The sequence below is a fragment of the Aotus nancymaae genome, unplaced genomic scaffold (assembly GCF_030222135.1).
Source record: "Aotus nancymaae isolate 86718 unplaced genomic scaffold, 86718_ANA_hifiasm-v0.15.2.pri h1tg000059l, whole genome shotgun sequence".
Lineage (NCBI taxonomy): Eukaryota > Metazoa > Chordata > Mammalia > Primates > Aotidae > Aotus > Aotus nancymaae.
The window spans coordinates 50776884-50791620 of record NW_026988473.1 but is presented as its reverse complement, the minus strand read 5'-3'; the positions used below and the strand labels follow the sequence as shown (position 1 = coordinate 50791620).

Sequence of the window (14737 nt, the reverse complement as noted above, 5' to 3'; positions counted from 1 at the left end):
TGGTAGGCCTCTTTGGATACTGGAGTCCACACATTCCACCCCTAGAAATTCTTCTCTGGTGGTACAGAAAGTTGCCAGCTTTACATGGAGCCTGGAGCAGAAAAGGGCTCTACAAGATGTCCAGGCAGCTAGGCAAATAGCTTATCTTTTGGATCATATGACCCAGCAGACCCTATGGTGTTGGAAGTCTCAGTGATAGGTAAGATGCAATACAGACCTCTTTGAAAGCCCCAGTGAAGTAATCACAAAGCAGGCCCCTGGGTTTCTGGAGCATGACATCTGCAGCAGAGAATTATACACCTTTTGAAGAACAGCTCCTAGCCTGTGACTGGGCTCCGATTTAGATGCAATGCTTGACCATCAAGTGACAATACATCTAGACCTGCCCATGACAGACTGGGTTCTGTTAAGTCGGCCAAGTCATAGTCAGGTAGGGTCTGCAGTACTTCACTGCAAGATAGAAATGGCAACCAAGCTTGGTTTACTTATGGGTCAACTCAGCCAGCATGTGGGTAGAAGCCAAAAATGAACAGTGACGGCGTGACAGCCACAGTCAGGGGTTTTCTTGAAAGACAGAAGCAAGGGAAAATCTCCCCAATGAACAGAACCGCAAGTGCTGCAGCTGCTTGTGGAAGAACTCTACACAGGAGTCATGTTTCCGGGCAGTGACCAATCATCTAGCTGCCTAGAAAGAGGCTGGATGAAAAAATCTGGAAGGGCTGGGTGCAGTGGTTCACACCTGTAATCCCAGTACTTGGGAGGCCAAGGAGGGAGGATCACCTGAGGTGGGGAGTTCGAAACCAGCCTGACCAACATGGAGAAACCCCGTCTCTACTAAAAATACAAAATTAGCCAGGTGTGGTGGCTCATGCCTGTAATCCCAGCTACTCAGGAGGCTGAGGCACAAGAATCGCTTGAACCCAGGAGGTGGAGGTTGCAGTGAGCCAAGATTGTGCCATTGTACTCCAGCCTGGGCAACAAGAGCAAAACTCCGTCTCAAAAAATAAAAAAAAAGTCTGGAAGATTGAGAACAAGGAAGCATGTGGGTGGACATTTAGTAATAGGCAGAAAATGTGAAGATTTTATATCACACATTAACACCCACCAGAAAGCATCCACCACAAAAGAGAACTAACAACTGAGTAGATTAAATGACTCAGCCACTTCATCACTGGCCATCTTGGAACCGGCACAACAGTCTCATGAATGGAACTGGTCACAGTGGCAGAGATGAAGGCTACAACATATGGGCGCAACAGCACGGACTACCACATACCAAAGCCGATCTAGCTATTGCTGCCTCGGAGGTTCCAATCAGCCAGCAGCAGAGATCCATGCTGAGTCCCAGATACAATACTATTCCTCAAGGAGACTAGCCATCCACCTGGTGGCAAGTCGATTGCATGAGACCACTTCCATCCTGGAAAGGCCAGCAGTTTATCCTCACAAGGATAGAGACCTATTCTGGGATTCAGCTTGCCTTTTCTGCCCACAGAACCTTAGCCGGCACCAGTATCCTCAGAAGCTTACACAGTAACTGATCCACAGGTACGGAATTCCACCCAGCATAGCAACCAACCAGGGACCCACTTCACAACAGAGGTGAGCAAGTGAGCCTATGACAATAGGATCTACTGGTCATATATATATACTGCACCATCCAGAAGCTACCAACCTCAAAGAGCACCAGAATGGCCTACTTGAAGGCACAGCTAGAGTACTCGCCTGGAGGCAATAATCTGCAAGGACTGGATGCCATCCTTTGGGACCCAGCATATGCATTAAATTAGAGTTATAATCACAGCTAAATTACAGCTTTCTGCTATGTCACCAGCAGGAAGAATGCATGGGAACCTAGAGGTAGAAGCAAGAGTGGCCACACCATCACTTCCAAGGACTCACTGGAGAATGTTGTGCTTCCTGTCCCTGAAACTCTAGGTTCTGTAGGGTTGGAAACACTGATCCCCAAAGGATGTATATTCTTGCTAAGGACACAACTACACCCATTAAGTCACACTGAACCACAGAACTCTGGCTGCCACCAGGGTACTCTGGACTCCTTGTTTCTAAGAACCAGTAGACAAGAAAAGAGTCACCATGGTGGCAGAGATGACTGCACTTGAAGAGCAGGAGGTGGTAGCACTGTTTTTATACATCGGGTAGGGGGTAAAATAATGTGAAGCTCAAGTGGTCCATTTGGGTATCTCTTGGTATTCCCTTGTCCAGTTGTAACTGTAAGTGGACATGTGCAGCAACCCCGGTCAAGAAGAGTATGGGTGACCAAGGGCTTGGACCTCTCAGTAATGAAGGTTGGGGTTATATCACTAAGCAAGCCAAGACTCACTGAAGTGATAGTTGAAAGTGATGGGAACTTAGAACAGATAGTGCAGAAGGGAGAAAGTAAGTAGTATCACAGCCCCAAGACTAACTTTGTCAATGGAAATTGGAATTTGTTCCCCAGAGCTCCCTCTTCTAGGTTTACCCTTAGGAAACCATGGAACGAAACATGGGTGTGTTGTGGAAAAGAGGATCTGTGCAGTGTAAGGGGCAGACTGTGCTGACTGTGGAGCTGCATTACTCAAATCTCTTTCAAGAAAACCTGACAAAGTGCCCAGAGGAGTCATCATTAATGGCAGCCTCCAGCTGCTTCCCCTGTGAATGCAGAAGCCACACTTCCTCTAGGTTCTGCTCCTAGACAACAACTGAGCACAACAGGGTTACTGGTGTGCCCAGTCCTGCCCGAAGTGGACTTCTCTCGTGACCAGCTTTTTGTTCAGGGACTTCCCACCAACTTAACTGAGATTCTTCTCAGAGCTGGTCTATAGTCTAAGACTCTTCCTTCCCAGTCCGTCCTCCCTCTGTCCTCTCCCAGGAGTCAGCCTGTCCTCTGGATCTGAAGCCTCTCCCTGCTTACTCTTGCTCCCTTGCTCTTTAGCGCTCACAGGTGTTTCCTCTGTCTTGAAATCTGCTTCTCAAAAAACCCAAGTTTACAGAAATAATACGATCTCTCAAAGATAGAATACAACTATTAAAACATAGGGGCTTGGCTGGGTGCAGTGGCTCAAGCCTGTAGTCCCAGCACTTTGGGAGGCCAAGGCAGGCAGACAGCTTGAGCCCAAGAGTTCAAGACCAGCCTGGGCAACATGGCAAAACCCTGTCTTTACAAAAAATGCAAAAATTAGCTGTGCCTGGCTGTGTGCATCTATAGTCTCAGCTACTCAAGCTGAGGTGGGAGAATTGCTTGAGCCTGGGAAATCGAGGTTGCAGTGAGCCATGATCATGCCACTGCATTCCAGCCTGGGTGACAGAGTGAGACCCTGTCTCAAAAAAAAAAAAAAAAAAAAAAAAAAAAGTGTGGGCAAAGCTTGAGGGAGAAGAATGGGAACAACATACCAAAAAAGGTTAACTATTTTCCGTGATCATAATTGGTGGTAGAAGTGTTAGTATTATTATTCTGAGACTGCTGTGTTTATAATGTGGGATAAAGCAATGGTTAATTAGGGGATCTTCTAATATCAGTTTCTCTGTCCTTCAAACCTAGGGTTCTCATTATGGAAAAAAGAGATACAGATGCAATACATAAATTAAGCCACGCATTGTGGCTCATGCCTGTAATTCCGACACTTTGGGAACCCAGACAGGAGGATTGCTTGAGCCTAGGAGTTCAAGACCAGCCTGGGCAATGTAGTGAGACCCTGTCTCTAAAAACAATTTAAAGATTAGTTGGGTGTGGTGGGGCACACCTGTAGTCCCAGCTACTCAGGAGGCTGAGGCAGGAGGATCACTTGAGCCTAGAAGATCGTGCCACTGTGCTTCAGCCTTGGCAACAGAGTGAGATCCCGTTTTCAAAAAGCAAGCAAACAAACAAACAAACAAACAAACAAACCCTATGTTATAGTTTGGTTTGATTCTCCAAATCACTTGGTGAAATGTGGGCCCTAATAGGAGTTGTTTGGGTCATGGGTGGGCAGGCGAGGACACCACTCATGAATGTCCTGGTGTCATTCTTGTACTCATGGTAATGAGTGTATTCTTGCTCTATGAGTTCTTGTGACAGCTGGTTGTTAAAAGGAGCCTAGCATCTCCTTCCTCTTTTTTTTTTTTGACACAGAATTTTCTTCTTGTTGCCCATGCTGGAGTGCAATGGCATGATCTCAGCTCACTGAAGAAGCCTCCGCCTCCTGGATTCAAGTGATTCTCCTGCCTCAGTCTCCTGAGTAGCTGGAATTACAGGTGCCCACCACCACACCTGGCTAATTTTTTTTTTTGAGACAGTCTTACTCTGTCACCAGGCTGGAGTGCAATGGTGCGATCACGGCTCACTGCAACCTCCGCCTTCCAGGTTCAAGTGATTCTCCTGCCTCAGACTTGTGAGTACCTGGGGCTACTACACCCAGCTCATTTTAGTAGAGACACGGTATCACCATGTTGGCCAGGATGGTTTCGATCTTTTGACCTCATGATTTGCCCGCCTCAACTTCCCGAAGTGCTGGAATTACAGGCATGAGCCACCACACCGGCCTAGATTTTGTATTTTTAGTAGAGACGGGGTTTCATCACGTTGGCTAGGCTGGTTTTGAAGTCCTGACCTCAAGTGATCCACCCGCCTCATCCTCCCAAAGTGCTGGGATTACAGGGGTGAGCCACCATGCCCAGCCTTCTTCCTCTCTCCCTCACCACTCTCTTGCCATGTGATTCTGCACACACTGACTCCCCTTCATCTTCCACCACGTGTGGAAGCAGCTTGAGGCCCTCACTAGATGCAGATACCGGCATCATGCTTCCTGGAAAGCCTGCAGAACCATCAGCCAGCTAAACTTCTTTTCTTTATAAATTACCCAGCCTCAGGTATTCCTTTGTAGCAGCATTAAACAGACTAAGGCACCCTATAATCCTGAATTTGAATCAGAAATAACACTGTTAAATCATGGGGCACCACAGATGCATGTGTGTATACACACTCATGTATGTATACATATTTATATGTGCATTTAACAGATATAATTCCTAGATCTTCACTATCTTTAAATATACATATTTACTATACATCTTTATTTCTAGATGTCTATATTAAATGTATAAAAATGTTATATTTAAATATAATCAAAGCTCTGTCTACTGAATAGGACTAGAACCAATGATTTGCCAGTAACAATGAGAATTTCTAGTGCCCAATTATGGTCTTGCAATACCATTTCTCACTTAAGGAAACCAAGGCTTTTTGGAGAAATGGCTGATTCCAAGTCTAGGACAGAAAATGGATAAAGTGAGCCTAGAACATCTAACAATACCAGAAAACAAAGCAGATATCAAAGACAATCAGAGTTGTGTCAAAACAACTCCGGAGCCAACTTAAAGAGGATCCCAATGGCCAAAGGTAGGACAATAAAGATAAGTACAATAGGATGAAGCCTATCAAATACATTAAACCCATGAGTTCATAATATTGTTTAAAAAATAATCACCTTCTGAGGATAACAAAGAACCAGTTCATTATCTTAAAAGTTGGGTAAGTAAAAGAATTAAGCACTTACCTGCCTTTCCCACACAAACTCTACTGGGAAATCAAACCTTAGATGAGAGACAATGTCTCCTTATAAAATTATTCCATCTATTAAATGAAGACAAAATGACAGATTAGAATATCCCCATGTTGCAGTCCCCAGTGAATTACTTGCTGGATGCAGGCATTGAGCATCAGTGGCTGCTAACATAACACAAGTGAAAACCTGACGTTATATGCCTCTTGCTAAATGAGCACACCACCACCTAGAGTCTTATCAAAGGGACCAACCTGAGGCAAATTGTCTAGATTTAGCTGCTGATCTGCAGGAAATGCAGAGGATAAATGAGTACACTGAAATGTACTGTAGGCATGAAATTAGCAAAAATCCAGGCTGTGGAAAACTACAGATCAAATGGCTTAAAATCTTCAACAAATTGTAAGAAAAGGAAAGGGGTAGAGGGGACCCTTTAGATCAAAAGAGACTTAAAAGATGTTTTTATCAAGTTTTTTTTAAAGGACAATAAGACTATAGCATGTGGGGATGCACATTTGGGTGACAAAACAATAAAGAAACTCAATGAAATGATTACTTATAAAAGTCAAGAAGATGGAAGGAGGGAGGCACTGGGGCTGTGATGGGGAAGGGGGAACATGAAGGATCCTGGGGGCCTGGCAAAGTTCTATTCTTGACCTGAGTGGTGATTACAACAATTCACTTTTTATAATAATTCACAGAGTTCATTTGCTTGCTTGTTTATTTACCCGTCCCTGAAATCTCAGAGTCTGGAAGCACTGAAGTAGAGCAGGAGCAGAAGTTGAGGCAGGCAGGCCTGCTAGCTGAGTGAGCCAAACACACTTGATTTACCCAGGGCCGCTGGAGAGGCCTGGGTGGGCCCTGCATAGAAGAATGCAGTTGTCTCAAGGGGTGTGTTACCTTCTATCACATATCATTCCAAAAAGCATTTGCAGAAGATTACAAAACAAAACACAGTAGAGAGTGAGACATTCACAGTAGGATCAGCTGTTAGAGCAAAGAAATAGTTGCACACAGACACCTGGCTTAAGGTAAGCTCAGGCCTAGGCCCACAATATATACACATACCGCTGAGTTCCATACCGCCCTGCTTGGCCAGCCAAGAATCCCACTTGCTGCTCCAGAGGTACTGCCTACCTTCCTGCCCCTTTCCTCCGCCATCTCCAGAACTAAGGCTCTGAGGCCTCCAGGCAAATGGCTGCAGTGCAGCTTCTCACCCCCTCTGCAGGCAGAATGCTGCACTGCAGCTCTCCAGGCCCTTTCCTCATCTCTTCAGTAGCCTTCACCAGCTGCCAGGCCCAGGGGATGGAGACAGACAAGAGATCCCCTCCGCCTTCTGGGAGCTCACAGTGCAGAGGGTTAGCCTGATGCAAAAGCAGGCAATAACGATCGAGAGGAGATGCCAGCATCTAAGAAACTGAAGGAGCACAAGGATGGAATGATTAACTGCCTAGGGAGATGGGACACTTCACAGCAGGTGACTGCTAAAGTAAATCCTCAACAATGAACAGGAAGTGGGTTAAGGGGAGGCATTCCAGGCAAAGGGAACGTGCATGCAAACCAAGGAAGCAAAAAAAGGGCGCTGATTGGTTTGAGGTGCTTGACTTGATCACATTACACTTCTTCTGGAGCTTCCTGCTTCTGCAGAGCAGCCTGAAGAATAAAAATGAAGGAAACCAGATCTCTATGGTCTTCCACCTGCCATCCCCAGGAAAGCAAACCTTTATTTCAAAAAACAGCCTCCCCACACCTGGTCTCCCTTACCGTCTCAAGAAAGGGCCCATCCTGTCTCAGTCAAATGACAACCTTTGCAACTCTGGCCAGGTCTTTTTCCTCCTGTGCCTCAGTCTCCCCCTCTGTGGAGTGAGGAAAGAAGCTTGTCTACATCTTTGTCAATCGGCCACTTGAGTTTACAGCTAGGAAAGCTCCCGGCACTGCGGGCACAAGGGCCCAGGAGACCCCAGACCCTCAGGAGCATCCTGAGCAGACCACAACCCCAAGCCTGCTGGTGGAGAGAGGTGATGCCACAAGCCCATCCTTGCAGATGGACCCAACTGCACTCGCAGCTGCCCACTGCTCACAAACCTCCATAAAAATCAATGATCCATGCAGTTTTGTTTCAGGTGTTTTATTAAGTGGGCCATACTGTAGCTGGTTTCTAAGTTGCAAAACATAAATTTAATAATAATAACATAGTCAGTTAGATCGTGACAAGCTTTTCCTTTCCTTAAAAAAAGAAAAAAGAAAATACTTAAAAACACACAATGAAGGGTTAAATAAATAAAACATTTTAAAAAAGAAAAAAGGAAAGAAAAACTTGTTAAAACATGCTTATGTTTACTTCTGTGAAACTGTGTGCCAACAGGAAATGTGATATTTGGCACAATGACACATCCGGCATGTCTCCTTCCCAAATAATACTGACAAAAAAGAAAAGATGTGGGACTGACTCATCAGTGCTTGCTTAGAGGCACTACTAAAAATGCCTTTGAATGGAGCATGGGGCTTCCCTCTCAGCACACCTGTGTGTGGCCTATGAAAGCCAAATATCCATAATAATGTTAATATAGAAAACATTAGTTTAAAAATGATGTGGAAGGGCCTCATTAATGCGACGGGGCATGGAAACATAACTGTCCCGCACGCAGTGCCACAGGCTCAGTCCAGGGAGGCCTCAGGCTTCCAGCATGTGGCCATGGCGAGGGAGGGCACCAGCTTCAAAATAAGCGGCACCAGCCTCGCTCCCTCTCCCTATCACTCTTTCACATGAAAGTGTGTAAAAAGCAAATCAGCAAATAAACTCTAAAATAGATTATTTATTCCAAAAATCCTCTAGTTTCTTTTTACAGTGAGTGTACATTTTGTCTCCTTCTCCTGCACAATTCTCTTAAGTCCCTTTGGGAAAAAGGGTCAGAGCTGCAGGATGAGAGTCCTTCTCAGTCCTGCTGCTGGCTGATGCTGGGAGGTCAGATGTCGATGCCCTTGACAAGGGACGTCTCCAGCGTGATGTTAAACTCCTGCAATGTCTGCAGCACGCGGATCAAGGAATTGACAAGTGTATGGTCTTTGATCAGTGCCACATCCTCATACATGTGTGCAGTGATGGGGCAGTCAGCCAGCAGGGCAATCCAGTGGTGTAGAAGGTGATCTCTGGCAGAGCAGGAGCAGTCCAGGCGGGTCAGAGGGGCAAGGGAAAAGGAAGAAAGACACAGTTAGTGCAAGGCCAAGGGGGAAACCATGAACTAAGTCTGAAGCTGGAGACACTGACAGCTTCCCAACGCCCCCTCTCTCTAACAGGGACTGACAAAAAGGTCTTTCAGCTGCAGGACACCAAACAAACCTAACCCAAATCAGTCCTGTCACCAGCCCCCAGGCCTGCTCCTTCTCCCCTGCCTCCATCACCCTGCCTAGACAGCCCTATCATCAATGTCTCCCAGAGCTTCTCTCCTCCCACAGCTACCACCACCAGGAATAATAATAAGCACTAACCTCACACAGCACTCAGCATGTGCTGGCACTGACATAAGAGATTTAATCTTCATGATAACCCTACGATATGAGGTAGGTACTATTATTATCCCCACTTTATAGATTATTATACCACTTTATAGATAAAGAAAGTGGGGTGGATGGAAGTTACATAGCTTGTCCAAGATCACATGGCTAGTAAACAGGTAACTTGAGATCTGAACCTAGTGAATGTGGTTCTGGAGTCTGTTTTTAACTACTATGCCAATTCTCTCCCTTTATGCATCCTGAATAAACTACTGCCTTAAGTTTACTTGACCTTTATGCTCTCTCACCTGACCTACAGGAATAGCCCTTAACGATCTCGTCCACTCTAATGCATACCATCCATAATACCAGATTAATATTACTTCAGTCCCCTGATGAAACAATTTTGTACTAATATGAAAGGAATCTTTCTCTGTCACAGCTCAGGGGCCCTATCCTCCTTTCAACTGTGTTTCCTATTTATTACTGCCCTTGCCATGTTCTGTTACTTCCTGTCATTAAAGGATCACTTCAAATACCAACTCCTCCCTGACGTCTTCTCTGACCTTTCTCCTCTACCTTTTCAGCATATTGTATGAATGTGCACTTCTTTTGTGGACCTACAAAAACCCTCTTCCATGTACTGTATTTAATTAAGACAAGTAAGCTTCTAAATGGTAAGGGACCATGCTTTATTCAGCTCTCTTCCTACCAACTTCCATAAGGCCATTCAAGTGTTTAATGAAGGAATGACTACATACACTCTGCTTCAAACTTCCCCAGTGGTATGACATTGATCTTTCCTTTCAAAATGGGGCCCCTCCCCTGCTGATTACATACATGCTGTCATCCCTACCCCAACAGATCACCACACACATAAGTCATATGTTGCTTAATGACAGGGATACAGACTGAGAAATGTGCCATTAGTCAGTTTTATCACTGCGAACTTCATAGGGTTCTTACACAAACCTAGATGGTAGAGCCTACTATACATCTAGCCTGTTGCTCCTACACTACAAATTGGTACAGCATGTTACTGTGCTGAATAATGCAGGCAAGTGAAACACAATGGTAAGTATTTGGGTATCTAAACATATCTCAACCTATAAAAGGTACAGTAAAAACAGAGTATTATAATCTTATAGGACCATCATCCCATAAGCAGTCCATCACTGACAAATGTTGTTATGCAGCATGTGACCATACACGATACATAAAGAAAATTAAGGGCTTCTAAGAAGCCTTCTAAGGCCTCATCTGCCTAAGGACATCTGGTCATTAGCCATTCCTCACCCCTGCACCACATCAGGCCTCCAGCACCACCACCAAGGCTGGCTGCTGTGCACTCTGGGCCCTGACTCTGCAGTACCTGGCTCCCAAGCACACCAGCATCTGAAACTTGCCGTCCTTGCCAATGTTCCTGGGAGTATTGTTGATTGCAGTGACAAATCGGCAGAAGTTACGGGCCCTTGTATGCCAGTTTTCCTCAGGGACTACTTCATTCTGCTCTAATGTCTCATAATAGGTTTGTGCTTTTTCTGTGAAGAGTAGAAAAGCTTACCAGTGAAAAGGCTCTCAACACCAACCTGATGGTCCTGCAGGCCACTTGCCATGGGCCTCTCCAAGTCCACACAGGTAACTTAATGAGAATAGCACAAGTGTTCTGATGCCACTGGTCATGTTTCAAAATGATCCTTATATTCCCTATCCTTATATTTTAAATTTATTTATGTGGCCCTTGATATAAAGATGTTCTTTTCCTTAGTCTGAAGACATTAAAAAATCTGAGGATGGTTTCTTGCATGAAAATTCTCCAAATGGGTGCAACATAGGGTTTGGGCTCCAAGACACTCAACTGGAAATTTGGGATCTATAAGGAGAACGTGTAAGGACTCAGGACTAAGTCCTTACTAAATAAAAGATGTCTAGAAGAATCTTTTCTGTCCAGTTCTCAAGAGATAAGCATTTACCAAGTGGGGAGAAGAGCTCTTGTCATTCCCCACTTCAAGAAAAACCGGAGCAAACAAATGAGATCTGAGAGTCACCTAATTTGGGTTCTGCCTCTCAGAGTGGTCAGCACTCATGCTATGTTGGTAAGTCCCCTTTATCTCTGCATGCTTTTCCCACCCTCATACTCCAGCCCAACTCACCCAGGAAATCCCAAATGAAGACGTTTTTGAAGAGCCGGGGTGATTTAAATCCATGCTGGAAAGCCTGTTCCAGGGCCGAGACAAGGCCACATTCTCCACAGAGCAACAGCGTCAGACTGCCTCGCTACATAAGGAAACGGGTGGGTGCCAGGCTTGTCTCAGCCAAGCTCCCCTCCCACCATTGCATCCCTAAACCCACGGCCCAGAGCTGGTAGGGCTGCAAAAAACAGGCCAGGACCTTGTCTGTTCCCCTAACACCTGGCACACTGCCTGGCTCAGAGAAGCTCCCAGTGAAGAGCTGTTGAATAAATGGATGAAAGAAGAGATGATGGATCTGGGTCACACACAAGTAGATTCCCCACTGGAGGACAAAGTCAGTGTGGCCACCATTCAAGGAGACACAGGCAAATCCAGAAGAGGACAGGAATACGCATTGTTCACTGGGGGCCCAAGGACTCTACTGGGTACAGTAGAGGGAAAACAGGGCAACCTGAGGCAAAGGCCCCCAGAGGAAGGAGTCTGCTCCATCTCAAACTAGCTGAGGCACACACTCTCTAAGACTCTGGGCTGTCCAAAGCACATGGGCCTGGAAGAGCATAACAGGATAACTGGAAAAACAAGATTATTCTCTCTTACTCAATGTAAGGCCCTGAATTGGAGGGCAAGAAGGCTCACCTCTTTCTCAGGCTTATGGAAGTGCTTCACAATGCCATTGACTGCCTCCCCGATGGACTCCTGGATCTGTCCAGTGTTCAGCTCTGATAAAAATCAAGCAGACATCCCTAACCAATCTCAGAGGCTAACAGTGCTTAGCTGCCTGAGCAGGAGATTGAGGACACAGGGAGGGCCCATGGGAGAGGCAGGGAAGCTGGACCCTAGGAAGCAGAGGCTCTTGCCCACCCAGCTTTGTTGAGCTAGCTCTTCCCAAAATCTTAGGGGTAAAACACAAAAGCTAATACCTTAGAGTTCTATCTCTAAGAAATGCTGGTAAAGTTTATTTTCTATTTTACCTTAAAATTTTGGGCAACCAAAAGACAGCCATGCCTTGGCTATGAAGCCCAGGAATCAGGAAGGAGAAGGCCAGAAAGTAGACCCTTGTCCTTTAATGGATCATGCATGAATATATACAGCACCCAGGCTTGGCAGCATGAATTCTCTCCTCTCCTGCCAGGCCTCTAAGGAGAGTGCCAAACACTCTCAGTGATTCATAAGAGGAGGGTGCCATATGCCTGAGGTGGCTTTGTCAGCAGAAGTGTTTCCTGAGACAGCCACAAAGTCTGGGATCTGGGTTCTCATAACAGGGCTCGCAGAGATCCACCCATTCCCCAGATGTGTGGCATGAGGGCCCAAGCCCTCCTCCCACTTACTGGGCTTGTTGTTGGGTGAGATGGTAACAAGCCTCCGGATGACACTGGGGGACTGCTGCAGCGGCGGGGTCCGGCATGGCCTCTCATCCACCTCAGGCTGGGATGTGAGCAGCTCCCCAACTAGGATCCGCTCTAGGCTTCCATCATCCATGCCCTTCCCCAACCACCGGCCACATGGGAACCTGAAGGTCAGACAACGGCCTATCAGAGCAGCCAGATCCTCCCTGCTGCTCAGCAAGAGCCATCAACAAAGCCAATCCCTAGAGATAGTCTCTGAAACCAGGATAGAGACTCCTTCAAGCCTCTGCTGGTCCCACCATCTGTCATCAGAGGAGCCACCTAAGTGGCATAGGTGGCCTGGGATCTGGGCATAGAAATTCCACATACCTTCACTTAGAAACCCTCCTTCTGGTTGGGGCTGGTGGCTCATACCTGTAATCCCAGAACTTTGGGAGGCTGAGGCAGGCGGATCACCTGAGGTCAGGAGTTCAAGACCAGCCTGGTCAACATGGTGAAACCCGTCTCTACTAAAGATACAAAATTAACTGGGTGTGGTGGTGCATGCCTATAATCCCAGCTAACTGGGGAGCTGGGGCAGGAGAATCGCCTCAGCCCAGGAGGCGGAGGCTGTAGTGAGCTAAGATTGTGCCACTGCGCTCCAGCCTGGGTGACAGAGCAAGACTCTGTCTCAAAAAAAAAAAAAGAAAAAGAAACCCTCCTTCTGCTTACCTTCAAGTGTAATAAGGTAGAGCTAAACAGGAAGGTGCCTCAGGCTATGACAACCTAAAGGGTCTCCTTGGGAACTCCACATAACCAAGCATCAAAGAGCTCCTATAGATACATCTTGCCCCTCTACCTTACAGCCTATCTGAGGGAACACTTACTTGTAGGTATGTCCTGTGATCTCATTCCTGACCATCACAAACTCCACCAGCCATTTGGCATATAGCCCAGAGTTATCATGGCCAATCTGGACAGTCGTAAGCTTCCCCAAGTTCTGGCACTGTGAATAGAGAAGATGAGGTAGGTCAGGAAAATCAGAGAAAAGAACAGCAGTCCTCAGAGGCACAGATCTGACTGGCTGCCTGCAACCTGAGCAACTGCAGGGGTAGGTCATGGCTCTACAGACCACCAGAACTGTGGCACAGCACTATCTCATGGGGCGGCCCAAGGCTGAGAAAGAAAATGCTTCTACCTAGAAGAATAGGGCCTGGGAGCAAAAGGTTCTGGAAGTGGGTTCTGAGGTCTCTGGGAACAGGTGGGCTGAGCAGCTGAAAGAACTCTTGGGGACTTTTCGACACACTATGCATGGAAAGACAAGCAAGTCCAGACAAGTAAGTGCCTTTGAGACAGACACTGTTTGACAGGGTAGGGTCCCCCTCCTCAGGGTCAGTCCTTGGTTCCAGCCTCAGATATCTCAGGAAGGTCAGCTCTGCTGATGCATTACACTGTACATAGCAAGGCCTCTGGAAAACCCTGCAGAAAACTCCCCAAAAGAGCTGTTCCAAACTCAGATCCCCACAGAGCTGTGGCCCCAAATAACACATACCTCGAAGGTCATCTCTAGCACATTCCTGGGAATCTGCAGGATCTGTGTCTCACCCAATTCTCCTGATATACAGATCCACGGGTTGGCAGTGAACATGGAGCCCCCCAGCTTCTTGCTTGGTACGATCAGAATGTGGTACGGGATCACTGTTTAGGGGAAGCCACAAAAGTATTAAGGGGGATCAGAAATCCTTCCCATACCAGATGGGACTCTGACCTGCTCCAGGCAAGCTGGCACAAGTGTGGTCCCTGCTATCCCAGCCCCAGCAGAGCCCTGGAACAGCAGGGCCCCAGGACCTAGTCCCTGGCTGATGTAGAATATTAGCCAACTACCCCAAGGCCCCTGCTCAATTTCACTCCTCTCAGGCTTACCACCCAAAGATCAAAGATTCAAGCCTATCTATAGGCTCAGAGCTAAGTGAACCTATTTGTTAAATAATATCACCAACTCTTAACATTGTACTGAACTGCTTTTCAGAGCACTCTTCAATCTATCATCTCATGAACCCTAATAATAATCATAACAATCTTTGGAGATGAGGTATTGCAATCCTTTTTCCAAGGCACGGGGAGGGAAACAGTTTGCCTTGGGTCTTCTAAATTCCAGTCTAGCACTATTTCTATTAAGCCCATA

General features: G+C 46.5%; 1 protein-coding gene across 3 annotated transcripts in view; it reads right to left on the bottom strand.

Annotated features, from left to right (window-relative positions):
- Positions 1-7652: 7652 nt before the first annotated feature.
- The window catches only part of DENND5A (DENN domain containing 5A), a 118215-nt gene continuing 111130 nt past the window's right edge, over positions 7653-14737 (bottom strand). For 2 of the 3 annotated variants that reach the window (XM_021675138.2, XM_021675140.2), the window contains 7 exons: positions 14105-14250; positions 13440-13558; positions 12556-12737; positions 11864-11946; positions 11189-11312; positions 10408-10576; positions 7653-8690 (listed from right to left, as the gene is read on the bottom strand). In XM_021675138.2, coding sequence (XP_021530813.1) covers positions 8507-8690; positions 10408-10576; positions 11189-11312; positions 11864-11946; positions 12556-12737; positions 13440-13558; positions 14105-14250 — 1007 coding nt within the window. In that variant the 3' untranslated portion in view covers positions 7653-8506. The remainder of the gene's footprint in view (positions 8691-10407; positions 10577-11188; positions 11313-11863; positions 11947-12555; positions 12738-13439; positions 13559-14104; positions 14251-14737) is intronic. The other variant, XM_021675141.2, reaches the window with a different exon arrangement.